The sequence below is a fragment of the Phascolarctos cinereus genome, unplaced genomic scaffold, assembly GCF_003287225.1.
Source record: "Phascolarctos cinereus isolate Bilbo 61053 unplaced genomic scaffold, phaCin_HiC Scaffold_4;HRSCAF=312, whole genome shotgun sequence".
Classification (NCBI taxonomy): Eukaryota; Metazoa; Chordata; class Mammalia; order Diprotodontia; family Phascolarctidae; genus Phascolarctos; species Phascolarctos cinereus.
This window is the reverse complement of record NW_027555847.1, coordinates 326978947-326998588: the sequence shown is the minus strand read 5'-3', so window position 1 is coordinate 326998588 and position 19642 is coordinate 326978947. Positions and strand designations below refer to the sequence as shown.

Here is a 19642-nt window from a genome sequence, read left to right as displayed (position 1 = left end):
GATCAATGAAATCACAAGACCAGTCCCTATTCCTGAGATGAAGATCAGTATGAAAAAGTTCTTTTTTTATGGTACATCCTCTCTCCATTATATATACTTGTATAGGTTAGTTTGTTAACACTCAGATAAGGAAAGCAGTAAATAACAGCAACAGGCATAGGTTTTCTAAGAACAAGTCATATTAAATTAGCCTCCCTTCCCTTTATCATAAAGTTCCTAGTGGTTCTCAGAAAATCATAAAAGTGAAAAGGACCCTGAAGTCCGTTCAGAAAAACCTTAACAAGAATCCCCTCTGGATACAACATAACCAATAAGGGGTTAGTCATCAAGCCCTTGACTGGGTACCTCCAAGGAGAGGGAACCCACCACCTCCTGAGTTAGCCCCTTCCACTTTGGGATCAGCTATACTTTTTTTGTAAACAGTTTTTCCTTGTATCACACTTCAATCATTTGTCTCTGCATTTAATAACCACTGCTCACTCTTGATTCTTCTCAGGGTTCAAATAAAACAAGTCATACCCCTTCTCCACATGACAGTTCTTCAAATATTTGAATACAGCTATTGAGAACCTCTAAAACCTCTCTTCTCTAGGAAAAAGATTCTGAGATCTTTCTGTCAATCATTCTGTCATCTGTCAATGACACGAACTCAAAGGAATTCAATATCCTTGCTGCCCTCTTCTGGACGTTCTAAATCTTATCAATGTTATTCCTAAAATGTGGTGAACACGACTTACATCACAATAGTCCAGATGAGACTGGAACAAAGCAGAACACAGCAGTGCTAGAGGGTGTCCTAGTTTTAGAAGCTTGAGCTCTTAATTTAGTCGAAGATCACTTCAGCATTTTTTTAGCTGCCGTATCAAGCTTTTAATCCACTAAAACCCCCGAGATCTTTTCTTGGACAAACTGCTATCTAGCCGTATCTCCCCCCCTCATCTTCTACTCATGAAATTTACTGTTTTGAATCCAACAACGACAGACTTTACACTTATTCTTATTACGTCAGCTTATTAGTGTAACCCAGTAATCCATGATATTCTTTTTGGATCCTGACTACCATCTGGTATGTCAGCTGTTGCTCACAGTTTTGTCTCATCTGCACATCTGAAAAGCATATATTTACATTTTTATCCAAATCAATGACAAAAATGGTAAAAAGAACAGGGCCAAGCACAGATTCTTGGGGCACTCGACTGGAAAACTCTTTCGACTGTTAAACAACTATTCTTTGGGTGCAGACATTCAATCTGATCTGTTGCAGGAGGGAGACATCATCAAGATTACTTTGGTAGTAATGGAAACAATGAAAGGAGAGAAAGGACTGAGACACCAGTTAGGAAGCTATTACAGTAGTTCAAAAGAGGAGAAGCAAAGGCTTCAACTAGGATAGTAGCAACAGAAGTATAAATAAAAGATAAATGATCCTAGATCTAGGTAACAAATAATTAATCATCCTCGTCCTCTCTCAGCAGAAATACTGGAGTACATGGGAGCAGAACCATGTCAGACAACAGAATCATAGATTTAGAACTGGAAGGGACCTTTGAGGCCATTAAAATCAACTCCACTCATGAATATGAGGAAAATGAGGCTCAGAAATATTAAGTGACTTGCCCACCAAGAATCACACAGCTTGTCAAGGGTCTGGCTGCTGTGGTTTAACTATTTTTCTTTATTATACCAGGGAGTTCAATTCTGAATGGAGGAGATGAGAACACAGAAGGGCATACCTGAAACTGTTTAGAATATAAAAAAAAATCATCAATAAATTTTAGTGTTAAAAAAAAAAGACAAAGGGTAGACGTAGAATCCATAGCAAATAGCAACCAAATGCATATGAAGGGTGAAGGCAATGGAAAACTCAAGTGTGACTGAGAAACAAATATTAGCACACAGAAAGTCTTAGATGGAAGATCAATTTGGCTTTGGACACGTAGGATTTTACCTGTAGCACAAAGTCCAGGTCAAGAGATGTTGCAGATAAAGAATAGCTGGTTAAGAAGATGCTAGCTGATTATAACCACAAATAGTCTTTTGGTTTTACTTAAATTATTTCCTGGGAATACTGGAGGTGTGGGGGTGGGGGTAGTTTTGTTCAGTGGATTTTCATAAGCTACATGTCAAAACAAAAAAGTATCAAAATTGAGGGGAGAAAAAGCTAGTGTTGGTACATAACTACTAAAATGAAATTCAATAGAGATAAATGTAAAGTCTTTACACTTGTATCAAAAAAATTAGCTTCACATGTGGCCAGATAGCAGTCTATCTAAAAAAGATTTGGATGGATGTTTTAGTAGACTGAAAGCTCAATGGGAAATCAAAAGTGTGAAATGACTGCTAAGAATGCTAATGTGATCTTATGATGTATTAAGAGAGAAAGTGTATCCAGAAAAAGAGTTTTTTATACTTCCACTAAACTCTGCCCAAGTTGAGCCATCCTGGAATATTTTGTTCAGGTCTAGACATGACATTTTAGGAAAAATAAGTTGGAAAGTGTTCAAAGAAAGGCAACCAGAATAGTAAAGAGTTCTAAGATCAAGGCTCATGAAGGAATTATAGATGTTTGGCCTCAGGAATAGAAAATTTGAAAAGACTATAATGATAGCTGCTTTCAAATATCTGAAGAGTTATAAAACAGAAAATGGATTAAAACTTGTTCTGTTTGGTCCCAAAAGGCAGAATTAGGAGTAAGGGCGGCAGGCTGATGCAAGGAGGCCAACTTGGGCTTGATATGAGTAAATATTTCCTAACATTTAAACATATCCCAAAGTAGAATAGGCCATCTTGGGAGAGGTCTTCAAGCAAAGCTTTAATTGACCATTACAAGGCATAGGGTATAGAAGGGACCCTTGCGAAACAAAGTTTGGACTAGGTACTTGAGTGCCTTTTCAACGTTAAAGGTATCATGATTTGGAATGAATGGACCTATGTTTGAATCTTAGCACCGCTAAATATTATTTATATGAGAGGTCCTTAAATTTTTTTTGAGTCGTGGACCCCAGTCTAGTTCACAGACCACAGGTTAATCTGCATGAACTTGAACAAGTCTTTCAATCTTTATCAGCTTCTAGAACTAGATGATTTTTAAGGGCCTATCTAGTTAAAAATCCTGATTTTATTATCTTATATACAATAGCTTATCCTCTCAATTGAATAGGAAGTGAGGTTATCTTCTGAGAAAGAATGTTAGTAATAAAAGGTAAGGTCTTAAAGGAAAGAGTCACTTTAGAGATTGTGACAAAAAAACTAAAAGATAAATAAAAATCTGGTCAGCAACAATGAGAACCTAGATATGATCAGGTAACATGAAGCTGTAGTGGACCAACTCAGCCTAGTGTCATGACTTTCTCCAGGAGATTTTTTATTACTCAGGAAAGGAAACAGAGAAAGCAGATAACAGAAGTCTTTCAAGGTTAAAAATTAGCAAGTTAAGAGCACATCAATCGTGGGGGATTCAATTATGGAGGAGTGTATCACTGAAATGGATGATGACTGTGAAGGGAAGGGAGTGAAGACAGAGTAAGTGATGGATAAGGAAAAATTTAAGGACCAGAGATTATGACAGGAGCACAGAATAACTTCACAAGGAATAAGGGTGTAGGAAAGGTTGAAGGCAGGAAACTGTGGCCACAGAGAGGAACTGCAGAGCAACATCTTGAAAATGGAAGTTTTATGTAATAACTATCGTCCACCTTTGTGAGTGATAGGAGTACAGCAGAATCTTGAGTTATAAGTCTGAGTAAGCTAAGGAGGTATGGGAACTGGGTATTAAAGAAGACAGCAACATGAATATTAAAGTTGTCAAAGACAAAGGGCAAAAAAGAGCCAAGTACTAAAGATGCTAATGAAAGTGAAAGAGTATACTACAGAGGCTGACAGATAACAGCAAGAAAGGATGTTATAACACCAAGTTAAGAATTCCAAATGGGAAATGTAAATAGAACACTAATTAGAAAGTCATTAAATTTATTTAGAGTCCTATTTACATTTAGCTATAATAATATGTGCCAGGAACAGGCTATGTAAAGACAAAAACAAGACAGTTCCTATGAATGAATAAAACATTTATTAAGCACTTAGTATGTGTCTAAGTACTGTGTTAAAGTTCTGGGAATAAAAACAGAAAAAATTTAAAAGTCCCTGCTCTCAAGAAGCTTATACTTTAATTAGGGGAAAGAATATATAAATGTAAGTTCAGCAATAAGACAGATGGAAAAACCCAGAAGTCCTAAGGGAGGAGTTGTTCGGTAGATGGCAAAGCCCAGAGATCCTCAGGTTGTATCAATTGGCTAGATAATTGTACAGTCATGAGGAGATAAGGCAGGGCAGATGGTAAAGCCCGGAAGACCTTAGGATGCACTGGCAAGGCAAATAGTATTCCAGTGGTCCCAGTTAAAGGATCCCAGTTGGTGACTCCCATCTTTCTGAAATGATATGACAGTCAAGCAGCCTGGATATTTTAAGTTTCAAGCCATGGGAGGCAAGCAAAGGGAGAGGGAGCCAAGGTGGCTGTTTTCCTGCTGCCTGAATGGCCCAAATGGATACTGGGTAAAAAGAAAGGGTAATATAGGGGAAAGAATCTCCTGGTGAAAATCAGCCTGCCCAGACCAGACCTGGGCAGCTCAAGTCTTGGGGTAGGGGAGAAGACTGACAAAAAGAAGGAACTAGGGGAATACAAGTATATGAAGCACAGTTCCTGATTCCTCCAGTCGCTAGCTGTGCACTCCTCTCACTCCACTGAAATGACTTAGTATTTACTTGGAATACAATTTGTATAGAAAATAAATACAAAGTAATTTCAGATGGGGGTGGGGTAGAATGATGAGATTAAGAACTAGAGGAATCAAAAGAGGCCTTTTGTAGGAGGTGGCACTTGAGCTAATTAATACTTGAAGGAATCTAGGGATTCCAAAAGGCAAAGATGAGAGAAAAAAAGGGAATTCTAGGTACGGGGAACAATTTATGCAAAGGCTTGAAAAAAGCAGAGCATCGTGCTTGAGGAAAATAAAGATGGATAGTTTGGCTGGAAGGTAGGGCACAGGGAGTAATGTAGAATCAGCCTTGAAAAATAGGCTGGAGTCACAATGTGAAGGGTTTTAAATACTCAGCAGAATGGCTCGTGTGTGATGCTAGAGGCAACTGAGGAAAGTTTCTGCAACGGGGGGGGGGGGGGGGACTGATATGGTCAGATCTGTGTTTTAGAAGCATCAACTTAACAACTGTGTGGTGAGTAGCCTGTAGAAGGAAGGAGATGGGTACAGGAAAATGAACTGGGTTATTTCAAGAGTCTAGGGGAGAGGGAGGCAACTAGGTCCTAAACTAGGATGGTCGTGCTATGAATAGAAAGAAAAGGATGGATGCAAGACAGAATGGACAAGACTTGGTGACTGTTGAGTGGTGTGAAGAATGACTGCAAATTTGGTTGACTAGTAGGGGCAGCTAGGTGGCGCAGTGGATAGAGCACTGGCCCTGAAGTCAGGAGGACCTGAGTTCAAATCCGGCCTCAGACAAAACACCTGACATTTACTAGCTGTGTGACCCTGGGCAAGTCACTTAACCCCAATTGCCTTAAAAAAAAAATTCGGTTGACTGGGAAGAATGATGGCGTCCTAGAAGCAGAGAAATTAAATCATGATTTTTGTTTTGGACATACTAAGTTTGAGATGCTTATATAAGAACCTAAGAGATGGCTGCAGATACAACGAGAGAGATGAGGGCTTCAATACAAAGAATATCTGCAGACAAAATAATGGTAATAATAACAAAGACAACAATAATAGCCAGCATTTATATAATGGTTTAAGGTTTGTGAAGTGACTTACGTGTTATCTCATTTGATTCTCACACAACTACCATGATTATATTATTATTATTTCCATTTTTTAGAAGAGTAAACTGAGGCACACAGTGGGGTTAACTGACTTGCCCAGGATCACACAGCTAAGTCAGTGTCTAAGGGAAGATTCAAACACAGGTCTTCCAAATTCCAAGTTCATGGCTCCACCTACTGCACTACCTAGCTCCCTTGATGATAAAGATAACAAACTCACAGGAGCTGATTATATCACCTAGATGGGCTGTGGAGAGACAAGAAAGAAGACCCAAGGAAGAGTGGGCAGGACAGAGATGGTGATCTCAAAAAGGAGACTGAAGGTCTCAGTCAGACAGAGAGGAGGTGAGGCACCATCATCATTTCTATTTGTCTGAATTACCTCTTCATTGATGTTTTTAATTGATAAAATTCTTGTACTTCAAAAGTATGTTTCAAATTCATTCTTGCAACTTACATCAGCATCCAGTGGAAAGATTATTGGATTAGGAAGCAAGAGGCAGAAGTACTAGTACCATCAACCAGCCACATGATAAGGTTCATATGACTTCACTATAGACGGGAATGTTTTGTCATCTATAAAAAGACGAGACTGGACCTGATCATCTGGTCTAGCTCAGGGATTCTATGATTCACCCAATATATTTATAAAGGAAATCTAAATGTGTGGCAGAAGGTCTTCCTTAAGTTTACAAATATTTTTATCCACATGTAAATGGAGAATCTTGACTCAGAGCTTAAAAAGGGAAGGAACAAATAAAATTAATATTCACTGTATTTTAAAAATTAGTTAAAAAATACACGAACCAATCTTAGGTAACACTGTATTCAAATACCTAATCATGAATAAAATAAATCACTATTTCATACAAATCAAATTAATGATTACTTCACACAATGGAAGTGTTGTATAAAGCATTTTGTGAATTCACTATTTTTTCATTTAAGTTTTAAGAGTATTTTTAAACTTTACTTCACAAACTCCTTATATTTTTTCTGTCATTATGATAATTTTATATAGCAATTTGAACATAAACTGGAGCATTTTCAAAAAGAACTAATTTCTGCATATGATCAACTAATGGAAATCTCAAAATATAAGTAAAATAAAAAAGATTGTGGTTATTCCTACCTACCTTGTGTATTGAGGTAATAATGCTTCCATAATGGTCTTAATTTGTGTTTACCTCCTACATCCCAAATAGTAAATTTTAGGTTCTTATATTCTACAGTTTCCACATTAAAACCTGTTGAAAGAAAAACTTTTATTTGTATGCAGCCCTCATACACCTTTGCTAGTGAACAAAGAAAAAAACCACAAGCAACATAACACAGGCAGGATTCACTTCCCCTAAAAAATTGCATTCCCTATGGAGGCAAGAGCTGCTATCATTGGATATAAACTGGAATAGCACACATTCCCTCCCTGCCAATCCCTATTCTGAAAACCATCATTTCTACAACCTCACTCTTTCCCAACGTCTGTCACCAGATCCCTGTCCCCTCTCCTTCTCCATCAGCCATCACATCCAAGGTTCTCAAGGATGGAATCTCAAAGACAAGAAAACCCCTACTCCAACCAATATGGGAAATTTGGATGAGTGTGCTTTTACTCTTCCTTCTGCAGAAGGTAAGATGCCCTTGTACATAGTTGTTACTTGCAATGTCCTTGGCCAACAAAATAATATTAAGCCTATGAAGTCAGGTTCTAGAGTACTAATATTCCAACTACTTTAGGATTTTGTGTGTCCTGGCCTAGAAACCTTATTAACAATATTTCTATGAGAAAATGTATTCCAAATGTGAAACAATCCACTTAAACACATTGTTTCGCACATAAGCAATTCCTTTTGTAGATCTGTCTGTGAAATGGCTACTGGATTAGAAATTACTCATACTTACCAATTGTTGGAATGGGCTGCATGAACTCATCTTGTTTTAACTTAAATAAAATAGTAGTTTTTCCAGCACCATCTAATCCTAGAGTGACAACCCGAATCTCCATTTTAGGTCCAATGTGGACTCTATTGTCCTACAATTTAAGAAAAATAAAATTTTATGTATTTTTGAAACAAAGGCATTTAACTAATATTTATATTAATCCTTGTATTTATAAGGAACTTAAGCACTGTAAGTATAGGAATCTATTCAATAATTTGAACATTACTATTCACATCACTCATAAGGTAATAATACAAAGGACTAAATGACAGCTTAAAACGGCAACTCTAAAATTCTATGGCCTTATATATTACTTGCATTTCATTTTTATCTCAAAATTTTAATGTAACTCACTTTAAAAAAGAGATTGGTCAAGAGCCAAGTGAAATATATATTAAAGCATGGACTCCTAAACTTGTCTACAAAACTTTGCTCTTTTAATTTTCCATATTATTTGAAAAAAGCAAACCTGCAGTTAAACAGTAAAATTTATTAGAAACAATTTAGAGTATCAAATGATCATTTATGTTTTCTCTTACAAAGAATAGCACAGGTTTTAAAGGAAAGGAGAAAATGCAAAATGACTCAAATAATGTTACATTTAAACTCCAAATTTCTAAAAACTAAAATTTTAGTGAGATACATACATAAGAATAAAAACCAGTGAATGACTAGAACATTCTATTTTACATGCTAAGTTTCACTTTTTTACTCTATTTACAGTGAAAAATACTGGTGAAATGGTCTTGGCTTTGCAGTTTTCATGCATTTAACATAACAGAATCGCAGACATAACAACTGGCTGGGAGTCAGGAGGACTTAAGAGTACTTTAAAAACCTTGAAAAATTAATACTCAAGACATTTTAAAGAGGAGATGCCAAATTATTACAAAGCTCAGAAAGTATTTTTATGCAAAACGTACCATCAAGAAGACATAGGATATCAAAAATTACTTGTCATTTCACCTAAAAAAATCTATATGTACACTTAAAGATGAAGAAAATAAGACAGGGTGGAGCCAAGATGATGTAGTAAAAGCAGTGACTTGCTTGATATCTCCCCCAAACCTCTGTAAAAAATGGCTCTAGGGGCAGCTAGGTGGCACAGTGCATACAGCACCAGCCCTGAAGCCAGGAGGACCTGAATTCAAATCTGGCCTCAGAACAAACACTTGACACTTACTAGCTGTGCAACCATGGGCAAGTCACTTAACCCCAAATGCCTAAAAAAAAAAATGGCTCTAAACAAATTCTAAAGCAGCAGAACCCACAAAAAGACAGAGTGAAACAAATTTCCAGCCCAAGACAACCTAGATGGTTGATCAGAAACTTATATTGCACCGGGTGGGGAGGGGAACGCAGTTTGGCGTGGGCGTGTAGGCAAAACAGGCCTCAGTGAACCTGGAGCAGCCCTTAGAGGACTGAATCACAGACAGCTGTGGTGGTTTCCAGACTTCTCAACCCACAAACACCAAAGACAACTTAGAAGGTCAATAGGAAATATCTGTGACTGTGGTGACAGAGAAGTTTGTCCCAGCCCCAGTCCCCAAGTGCGGCGGCTGCTTCCAGAGGTTCTGGCCCACAGACTGAGGGGGAATCAAGTGGCTGATCAGAGGGAGGATTGCAGGGATCTCTTTGCTGGTGCTGAGGCAGGATTCTCTTGCTTTGTCCTGCTTGGATCTGGGCCACAGTTCTGGGTGACGGTCCTGGGGTGAGGAGGAGTGCTGGCATGGTGGAGCTTGTAGGGTGGTAAAGAGGAAATCCTCCTCACAGTTCCAAGGCAGAAAAGAGTGCCTGTGGTCACTTACAGACCAGAGCACAGGCCAGGAAAGGAGTAAACACCTCACCCTTGATCATACCACCTTGGAAGAACTAAAAATTTACAGGTCCCTAGAACTACCTCTGAAAAGAGCTGCACAAAACCCCCAAAGCTTGGGACAGTACATTCTCCACACTGGAAACAGACCCCCTACCTTAACAAAGAGTTTGTAACTCAAGTAATTGTCTGGGATCATGAGCAAGCAGTGCAAAAAGAGTCAGACCCTAGAATCTTACTCTGGTGACAAAGAAGATCAAAATATACAACCAGAAGAAGACAACAAAGTCAAAGCTCCTACATCCAAAGCTTCCAAGAAAAATATGAATTGTTCCCAGGCCATGGAAGAGCTCAAAAAGGATTTTGAGAAGCAAGTAAGAGAAGTAGAAGAAAAACTGGGAAGAAAAATGAGAGTGATGCAAGAAAATCATGAAAAACAAGCCAACAGCTTGCTACCAAAGACCCCCCCCCACAAAAAAAAAGACTGAGGAAAATAACATCTTAAAAGCAGCCTAACTCAAATAGCAAAAGAGGTCCAAAAAGCCAGTGAGGACAAGAATGCCTTAAAAAGCAAAAATGGCCAAATGGGAAAGGAAGTCCAAACGCTCACTGAAGAAAATACTTCCTTAAAAATTAGAATGGAGCAATTGGAAGCTAGTGACTTTTTGAGAAATCAAGACACTGTAAAACAAATCCAAAAGAATGAAAAAATAAAAACAATGTGAAATATCTCATTGGAAAAACAACTGACCTGGAGAACAGATCCAAGAGAGATAATTTAAAAATTACTGGACTATCTGAAAGCCATGATCAAAAAAAGAGCTTAGACATCATCTTTCAAGAAATTATCAAGGAAAACTGCCCTGATATTTTAGAACCAGAGGGCAAAATAGAAATTGAAAGAATCCACCAATCACCTCCTGAAAGAGATCCCCAAAGGAAAACTCCTAGGAATATTGTAGCCAAATTCCAGAGTTCCCAGGTCAAGGAGAAAATATTACAAGCTGCCAGAAAGAAACAATTCAAGTATTGTGGAAACACAATCAGGCTAACACAAGATTTAGCAGATTCTACATTAAGGGACCACAAGGCTTGGAATATAATATTCCAGGGGGGCAAAGGAGATAGGATTACAGCCAAGAATCACCTACCCAGCAAAACTGAGTATAATCCCTCAGGGAAAAAAATGGATATTCAGTGAAACAGAGGACTTTCAAACATTCTTGATGAAAAGACCAGAGCTGAATAGAAAATCTCACTTTCAAACATAAGACACAAGTGAAACAGGAAAAAGAAATCATAAAAGACTTATTAAGGTTGAACTGTTTACATTCCTGCATGGAAAGACGATATTTGTAACTCATGAGACTTTTGTCAGCATTAGGGTAGTTGGAGGGAAAAAATTATATGTATGTACATAGATAGATAAATAGAGGGCACAGGGCGAGTTGAAGATGAAGGGGTGATATCTAGAGAATAAAATTAAGGGGTAAGAGAGGATTATACTGGGAGAAGGGGAAAGGGAGAGGTAGAATGGGGTAAATTATCTCACATAAAACAGACAAGAAAAGGCTTTTACAGTGGAGGGGACATGGCGGAATGTGAGAGGGAATGAGTGAAATCTTATTCTTATCAGATTTGGCTTAAGGAGGAAATAACATACACACTCAATTGTGTATGGAAATCTATCTTGCCCTACAGGAAAATAGGGGGGGAAGAGGACAAGAGAGCAGGGAGATGACAGAGGGGAAGGCAGATTGGGAGAGGGAGTAATCAGAAGCAAACACTTCTAAGGAGCGACAGGGTCAGAAGAGAGAACAGAATAAATGAGGGGCAGGATAGGATTAAGGGAAATTTTTCACAACATGACTATTATGGAAGTGTTTTGCATGACTACACATGTATAACCTGTATGGAGTTGTTTGCCTTCTCAATGAGGATGGATGGGGAGGGAGGAAGGGAGAAAATCTGGAACCCAAAGTTTTAAAAACAAATGTTAAAAAAAAAATGTTTCACATGCAACTGGAAAATAAGATATACAGGAAATGGTGTACAGAAATCTATCATGCCCTACAGGAAAACTGAACGGGAAGGCGATAAGAGAAGGAAGGAGAGACAGAAGGGAGGGCAGATTAGGGAAAGGGTATTCAGAATGCATGCCATCGTGGGTTGGGGAGAGGGATGAGACAGGGAGAAAATTTGAAACTCAAAATCTTGTGGAAGTGAATATTGAAAACTAAAAATAAATTAATTAAAAAAAGAAAAAATAAAAGAACAAATTTTCACAAATTATTTTCTATAGCACATACACTACTTCAGTCCCATGTGAGGTTGAGAATACATTTGGAGCATGTGGTGTAGGGAATTGGTCTGGACTTATAATTTATTTGATGTATAGAGCTCCTGGAGAACAAACTACTTTTATGGGGGTTGAATATAGATGAACGACTGTCCTGCAATTTGAGAGTCTTGAAGCACTGTCTGGGGCATCAAGGGTTTATAATTACTTGCCCAAGATCACATTGTATGAAAGTGATGGGACATCTTACTGGCTCAAGTCTGGCTCTCTAACTATACAACAATGCCTATCAAGAATAACTGGGGGGCAGCTAGGTGGTGCAGTGGATAGAGCACCGGCCCTAAAGTCAGGAGGACCTGAGTTCAAATCTGGCCTTAGACCACACACTTGACACTTACTAGCTGTGTGACCCTGGGCAAGTCACTTAACCCCAATTGCCTAAAAACAAAACAAAAAACAACAAAAAAGAATAACAGGAATTAGGAGAGGATTCTGGGAAGATGGAGGAATAGGTCAGAAAACTTTCTGCTCTCCAAATTTCCTCCACAAAAAAAGGCAAAACATCACCTCAGAGGGATTGTGCAGCAGCAGAAATAAACATCTGGTAAGTTAAACAGAGAGCTGGGCACCCTGCTGGCCATGGGAACTTTCAGGAGAGCAGAGTCCCTGGTTTCAGTTCCAGGGCAGAGAGGACAGCTGTAGTTTTCAGCCACCAGAGGGACCCCAAGGAGCAAGATCAGTTGCCTTGCAGTGGCTTAGGAGCAGAGAGGAAAGCCCAAGGGTAGGCCCCAGGACAGACCTCAGAAAATAACAATAAGAAGCACCTGAAGCTTGGGGCATCATTCCCCCATATCTGTGGATTAGGAATTGACTATATTAATAGCTGCTAAAAACAAAATACATAAAATCGGGTAAGCAAAGAAGAACCCAACCATAGCTACTATGGGAATAGAGAACATCTAGGTTCATATTCAAAAGAAGATAATGGAGCTAAAAAAGCCACTCCTTTTTCACTGAGAAATGTCAAATGGTCCCAAACACAAAAAGAATTCTTGAAAGAATTTAAAAAGGACTTTAAAAATCAAGTAAGACATATCAAGGAAAAATTAGAAAAAAAAATTAAAAGCAATTCAAAAAAATTATGAAAATAAGAGAAAATTATGAAAAAAAATTATGGAAATAGAGAATCAAAAACTTAAAGACAAAAACAGCAGAACTTAATGGAAAATTCAACATATGAGATCCAGGAGAAATATAAGTTAAATGTTAAAGACCAATTATAAGGGATTCAATAAGGTCAAATTGTTCACTTCTTATATGTTAAAACATTATCAAAAACTCTTAAGACTGTCATCAATATTTGGTAGTTTGAAAGAAAGGCTTGGGCTGAGCTGTGTATGATGGGGTGATTCTAAAAAAAATAAAACTGTGCAGGGAGAGATAAAAAGGAGTAACTATCTCATACAAATGAGGCACAGAAGGAAGAAGTGATACAGAAGAAGCTAGCAGAGGGAGGAGGGTAGGTAGTGCTGGAACCTTACTCTCATAAGGAATGGTTAAAGAGGGAACAACATATATATCTAGAAGGGTATAAAAGTCTTCTAAATTCAGAAAGATGTAAGAGGGAAAAAAGAGAGAATAAGGGAGGGACTCTTAGATGTGTGGGTAGGTCAAGGAACAGGAGGGCAAGGAGGTAGGTAGAAGTAAAGTAGATGACTGAGGAGGGATAGGGTAATGGGGTGAGAAGGACAGTCAGGAAAAATAGGAAGGAGGAAAATACATAAGTAACTACAGCTTATAATGTGAATGGGATGAATTTACCCATAAAACAGAAACGGAGAGCAGATTAAAAATCTGAATTCAACAATATATTGTTTTCAGGAAATACAAAAAAATAAGAGATACGAAGAAAAATAAAGGGCAGGAGTAGAATTTATTACGTAAAAAAAGCAGAGGTAGTAATGATCTCAGACAAAATTAAAGCTAAATTAGATTTATTTAAAAGAGAAAAATTGGGAAACTATAGCATATGTCAGCAATATTATTCAACATTGTTATAGACCACTTAAAGTAACTACACAGTATAAAATACCTGAGTGTATGCCTGCCCAAACAGACACAGGAACTATATGAACATAAACATAAAGCACTTTTTTATACAAATACAGTCAGATCTAAATAGTTGGAGCAATATTTATTGTTCATGGATAGGAAAGCCAATATAATTTAAAAATGGCAGTGTTACCTAACCTATTTATTCAATGCCATCCCAATTAAATTACTAAAAATTATTTTACTGAGTTAGAAAAAAATAATAACAAAGTTCATTTGGAAGAACAAAAAGTCAGGAATTTCAAAGAAACCGGGGGAAAAAACATGTCAAGGAAGGAGATTCAGTAGTATCAGACCTTAAATTATAAGATGAGATCATTGTTGAAGTGTAAAATGGATAATTTCAATTATTTTAAATTAAAATTTTCTTGTATAAATAAAACCAGTGTAGGCAAGAATAGAATACAGAAAATTGGGGAAAACTTTCATAGACAATTTCTCAGATAGGAGGTGATTGTGTTGGAGTACTGCTGTGGTGTAGAAATGATGAGTTGGTTGATTTAGAAAAACATGGAAAGACTAGGACCTATGAAGGAAGAGGTTATCGACCTTCAGAAAAAGAGATGACTAGTGGAGATGCACAGCACGATCTTACACATGTGTGTATGTTTATAGATATCTATGTATATGTTATGGGTGTGTGTATGTGTGTCTATGTATATCTATATATATATATCTGTGTTTAACTGTAGCCTTCTTTAGGGTGGGCAAGGGGGAAAAGAGAGTAAAAAGTGCACAGAAGAGAAGAAAAGAAAACCTACAATGAAGCAAAGAAAAACTGGGCAGTTCTGAAAACAATATGAAGTATTTATTATATAGGTTCTCTTGAAAAGGAAATTTATTGTTTTATATTGAATCCTTTCATGCTCTGCTTGTGTCGGTGGCAATATTCTTTTTTTCTTTTCTTGTTTTACATTTAAGTTTAAAACGAATAAAAAATTTACCCCCTTCCCCCCAAAAAAGAATAATGGGCAGTAAATGATGTGGAAAGTGATAGCTCCATCACTAGAACTAGCTTGGTGTTATCTCTAAGTGGAACCTGAGAATTCAAAAAATGGCAGGCAAAATTGTGCTCATTTAGACCACTAGCGGCCAGGGCTTCCTAAACTGTGGGTCAAGACTCCATATCGGGTATCGAAAAATTCGGCAACAGTAAAGGGTTTCTGAATGTGCAACAACCAAAACCTTATTAAAACATAACAGTGAAATTCCAATGAAAAAAAGAAAATATTGTTCTTCTGAAAATCAAAAATGGAGGTTCTTCTTCACATAAGCAATAACATAGATGACTCTGATCCCCACAAGCTCTCCAAAACAGAAATTATGAGCCAAAGACAACACAACTTCAGCTATCTCCACTATCTAGGACACCCAGAATACAAAAGAAGGTGCAAAAAAGATAAACAACCCAAAACCATGAACTGACACTCACTGACCCTTCAGCTCTTAGCCCCCTCCCCATGTCCCATGCTACACTACAGCAGGGAGGTTGCACTACCAGACCCAAGGACCAGATCCAGGCTTATAACAAAACCCACTCCTATGCCTCAGTCTTCCCTCCCATCTTAAAGCACCATGGCGATTCTGGCTCCAAGCTGCAGAAGGTTTACCAGAGCCATAGTAAGAAGGCACCCTACCAGAATATTTTATGAGGTAAATACAGTCCTAATACCTTAACCAGGGAAAAATGATAACATAGGAAAAATAACTAAAAGCCATCATTAGTGAACAATGACTCAAAAATGTTCAACAAAATCCTGCCAGATTACAGCAATTTATCCAAGAAATCATTCATTATGATTAAGTAGGGTTTATATCAGCATACAAGGATGGTTCAGCATTAGGAACACCATCAATATAATTAATCATATTAAAAATCAAAACATCCACTAATGCACTGTTGGTGGAGAGCAATTTGGAACTATACCCAAAAGGCTATAAAAATTTGCATACCCTTTCACCCAGCAATAGCACTTAGGGCTATATCCCAAAGAGATCATAAAAATGGGAAAAGGACCCGCATGTACAAAAATATTTATAGCAGCTCTTTCAGTGGTGGCAAAGAATTAGAAATTGAGAGGATGCCCATCAACTGGGGAGTGGCTGAACAAGCTGTGGTATATGAATGTAATGGAATATTATTGCTCTATAAGAAATGATGAGCAGGAAGACTTCAGAAAAACCTGTAAAGACTTGTATGGACTGATGCTGAGTGAAGTGAGCAGAACCAGGAGAACGTTGTGCACAGTAATAGCCACGTTGTGTGAGGACTAACTTTGACAGACTTAGCCCTTCTCAGCAGTGCAAGGATCTAAGACATCTCCAAAAGTCTCATGATGGAAAATGCTATCCACATCCAGAAAAAGAACTACGGAGTTTGAATGCAGATCAAAACATACTATTTGCTCTTTTTTTTCTTCTGTTTTGTTTCTTCTTTCTTGTAGTTCCTCCTATTGGTTCTAATTCTTCATTACAACATGACTAATGTGAAAATATGTTTAATAGGGATGTATATGTAGAGCCTATATCAGATTGCATGTTGTCTTGGGCAGGGAGGCAAGGAGGAAAGGGGAGAAAATTTAAATCTCAAAAGCTTATGGAAGTGAATGTTGAAAACTAAAATAAACTAATTAATTTTAAAAATTAAAAGCCACATTATCATCTCAATAGATGCATAAAAAGCCTCTGACAAACCACAAACCTCTTTTATACTAAAAACTCTTACAAAGGATAGGCACAGAACGACCTTTTATACTATCATAAAAAGCATCTATCTAAAACCAAAAAACAAGGGTCATATGCAAAAGGGATATACTAGAACCTTTTCCAATAAATATGACAGTGAAGCAAGGATGGTCACTTCTCCCCACTATTATTCGGTATGTTTGTGTTAATACTAACAATAGCAATAAGACAAGAGAAATAAATTAAAGGCATAAAAATACGTAAAGGGGAGATAAAACTATCCTTATTTGCTGATGATATGAAGGTTTACTTGGAAAAACTTGGGAAATCAGAAAAGATACAAATTGAGACAATGAATAGCCTCAGCAAAGTTGAAGGCTACAAAATAAATCCTCAAAAATCATTAACATTTCTATGTAATAATAACAAAACACAGGAAGCAATAATAAAAAGGGAAATCCCATTCCAAATAACTGCAACACACATAAAATATCTAGGGCTCAATCTACCAAACCAAAGACCTGTACAGAGTCAATTACAAAGAACTTGTTAAACAAATATTGGACAACTTAAACAGTTGAAGGAGCATTTAGTGCTTACAGGATGCCCTGCTAATGATAAAAATGACAATACTACCAAAATTAATTTACACTTTTAATGCTATGCCACTGAAACTACCAAGTGAATACTTCATAAAATTTGATGAAATAATTTTAAAAATGGGATTGGAAAAACAAAAGATCTCGAATATCAAGGGAAATGATGAACAGTCAGGACAAAGGGGCAATAATACTTCTGGACCTCAACTGTATTATAAAGCAGTAGTCATCAAAACTATTTGGTAGTGGTTAAAAAACACATTAATGAAACAGACTGGACAAGGGAGAATCAGAAACAGAAAAACTTAATAATCTATAGTTGATAAAGTGGAAATCATAAATTACCTAGAAAAAAACTCTTAATGGGATTAAAACTGCTAAAAAAATTGAAAAGCAGTGTGGCAGAAATTAGGTTTACATCTTACACCTTATTCCACAATACACTGTAAATGACCTTGATGTTAAAGATCATTTCTTCCCAAGAAATTGGAAGAAAATAGATGATATACCTGTTACAACAATGGGTAAGAGATGTATTTTTTTTTTAAACCAGAAAAAACTTTTTATTAACGGCCTACCAAGGCCGAGTGTCCCATGTGTGGGCACAAGAGATGTACTTAATCAACCAAGACATGGAGACAATTACAAAAGATAAAATAGATAACTTCAATTACTTGAAACTGAAAAGCTTCTGTACAGACAATATTAATGCATCTAGGATAAAAAAGGAAGTGGTTGAATGAGAAAAAAATCTTCTTATAAAATTTCTCTGATAAGGGTTTGGTATCCAAGATTTAGAAACAATTAATACATACGTATAAGACAAACAGCCATTCCCCAATAGATAAGTGGTCAAAGGATATGAACATCAGTTCTCAAAAGAAGTGCAAAGCATTCACAACCACATGAATGAATGCTCCAAATCACTAATAAGAGAGTCAAAGTAACCCTGATGGTTTCACCTCATAACCAGCAAACTGGAAAAACACACCAGTAAGTCAGTATTGAAAAGGATGTGGAAGGACAGGAAAACTAAAACATTATTGGTAGAGCTATGAAATATGACCATTTTAGAAAGCAATTTGGAATTATGCAAATAAACGAACTAAAATGTCCACACCCTTTGAACCCGAAACTCCACCACTGAGTTTATACCCCAAGGAAGCCATCAATCAGAAAAAAATACTCCAAAATATTTTATAGCAACACTTTTCATGATAGCTAAGAACTGGAAACAATGTAGATGTCCATTTATTGGGAAATGGCTAGAACAAATTGTGTTAAATGAATGTAATGGAATATTATTCTGCTGTAAGAAATTGTGCATGTGATGAACAGAGAGTTATGGAAAGATCTTCATGAACTGGTAGAGTGAAGTAATTAGAGCCAAGAAAACATACACAGCAACTACAACAATGTAAATGAAAATAATTATACACCAAAAAATCAAAAGTAAATGCAACAAAATTAGATCAAGCATAACTCAAATGAAGGAATATGAGAAGACAACCTCAATTCACCCCTTCGTGGAGGTGAGAGGTCTACAGGTGTATAAAATGCACATGTTTTTTGGACTTTTTCACTGCAGTAATCAACTGTGCTGATTTTTTTTCCCCCTCTCTAAAAGTATCTGTTACATCGGATGGCTCTCTGGGAGAGGAAGGAGGGATACTTAGGATAAATATGATGATAAAAGAAACAGAAGGTATCAATAAAAATTCATTTTTTAAAAAATTAAATTGATTACAGAAAAACCATAGCTTTATGAACAACTTCTCAAGCATATATTAGCAGTTAGAATATAAGCTCCCTGAGAGTAGGTATTTTGTCCTTTGTATCTCACTGTAGCACAATGCCTGACACATAGTAGGCACTTCATAAGTGCTTTATTATTGATTGAAATAAATGTTAAATGCATCTATACTTTATTTAATTAAAATTAATACAGATTTTGCAGCCTGAGTTTCAAAAAAAACAAAGGAACTATCAGAAAAGATTCTAATTTTAAATAGCAATTATTTTCTAAAGCAAAGGTTAAAAGACTTGGCAGCAAGTATCTTTACTTTCACAGAAGTTTACCACCAGAAGAAAAAGTATGTGAATTTATAATTGTTCTATGATTTCATTTCATTAAAAAAAAAAGCAGTTCTGGTTAGAAACTATTCTAAAAAAAAGTGATAAAAGAGATGGAGAGGGCCAATATACTCAATGACAACTTAATTCAAAGAATAAGTTCTTATTTAAATTATCCAAATCCTATCGAACAGAACTAACAAATATATGAGTTCATGAATTTGCTACTTATTCTTCTCTTAAAATTTGGCTTGAGGCCCACTGAAGCTGTTAATTGCTACGCC

The 19642-nt window shown here is 36.8% G+C and overlaps 1 protein-coding gene across 7 annotated transcripts in view; it reads right to left on the bottom strand.

Moving 5' to 3' along the window:
• Window positions 1–19642, bottom strand: part of TRIM23 (tripartite motif containing 23) — a 100383-nt gene that overhangs the window by 46578 nt on the left and 34163 nt on the right. For all 7 annotated transcript variants that reach the window (XM_021007278.2, XM_021007273.2, XM_021007274.2 and 4 more), the window contains 2 exons: window positions 7736–7865; window positions 6970–7080 (listed from right to left, as the gene is read on the bottom strand). In XM_021007278.2, the coding sequence (XP_020862937.1) occupies window positions 6970–7080; window positions 7736–7865 (241 nt within the window). The remainder of the gene's footprint in view (window positions 1–6969; window positions 7081–7735; window positions 7866–19642) is intronic.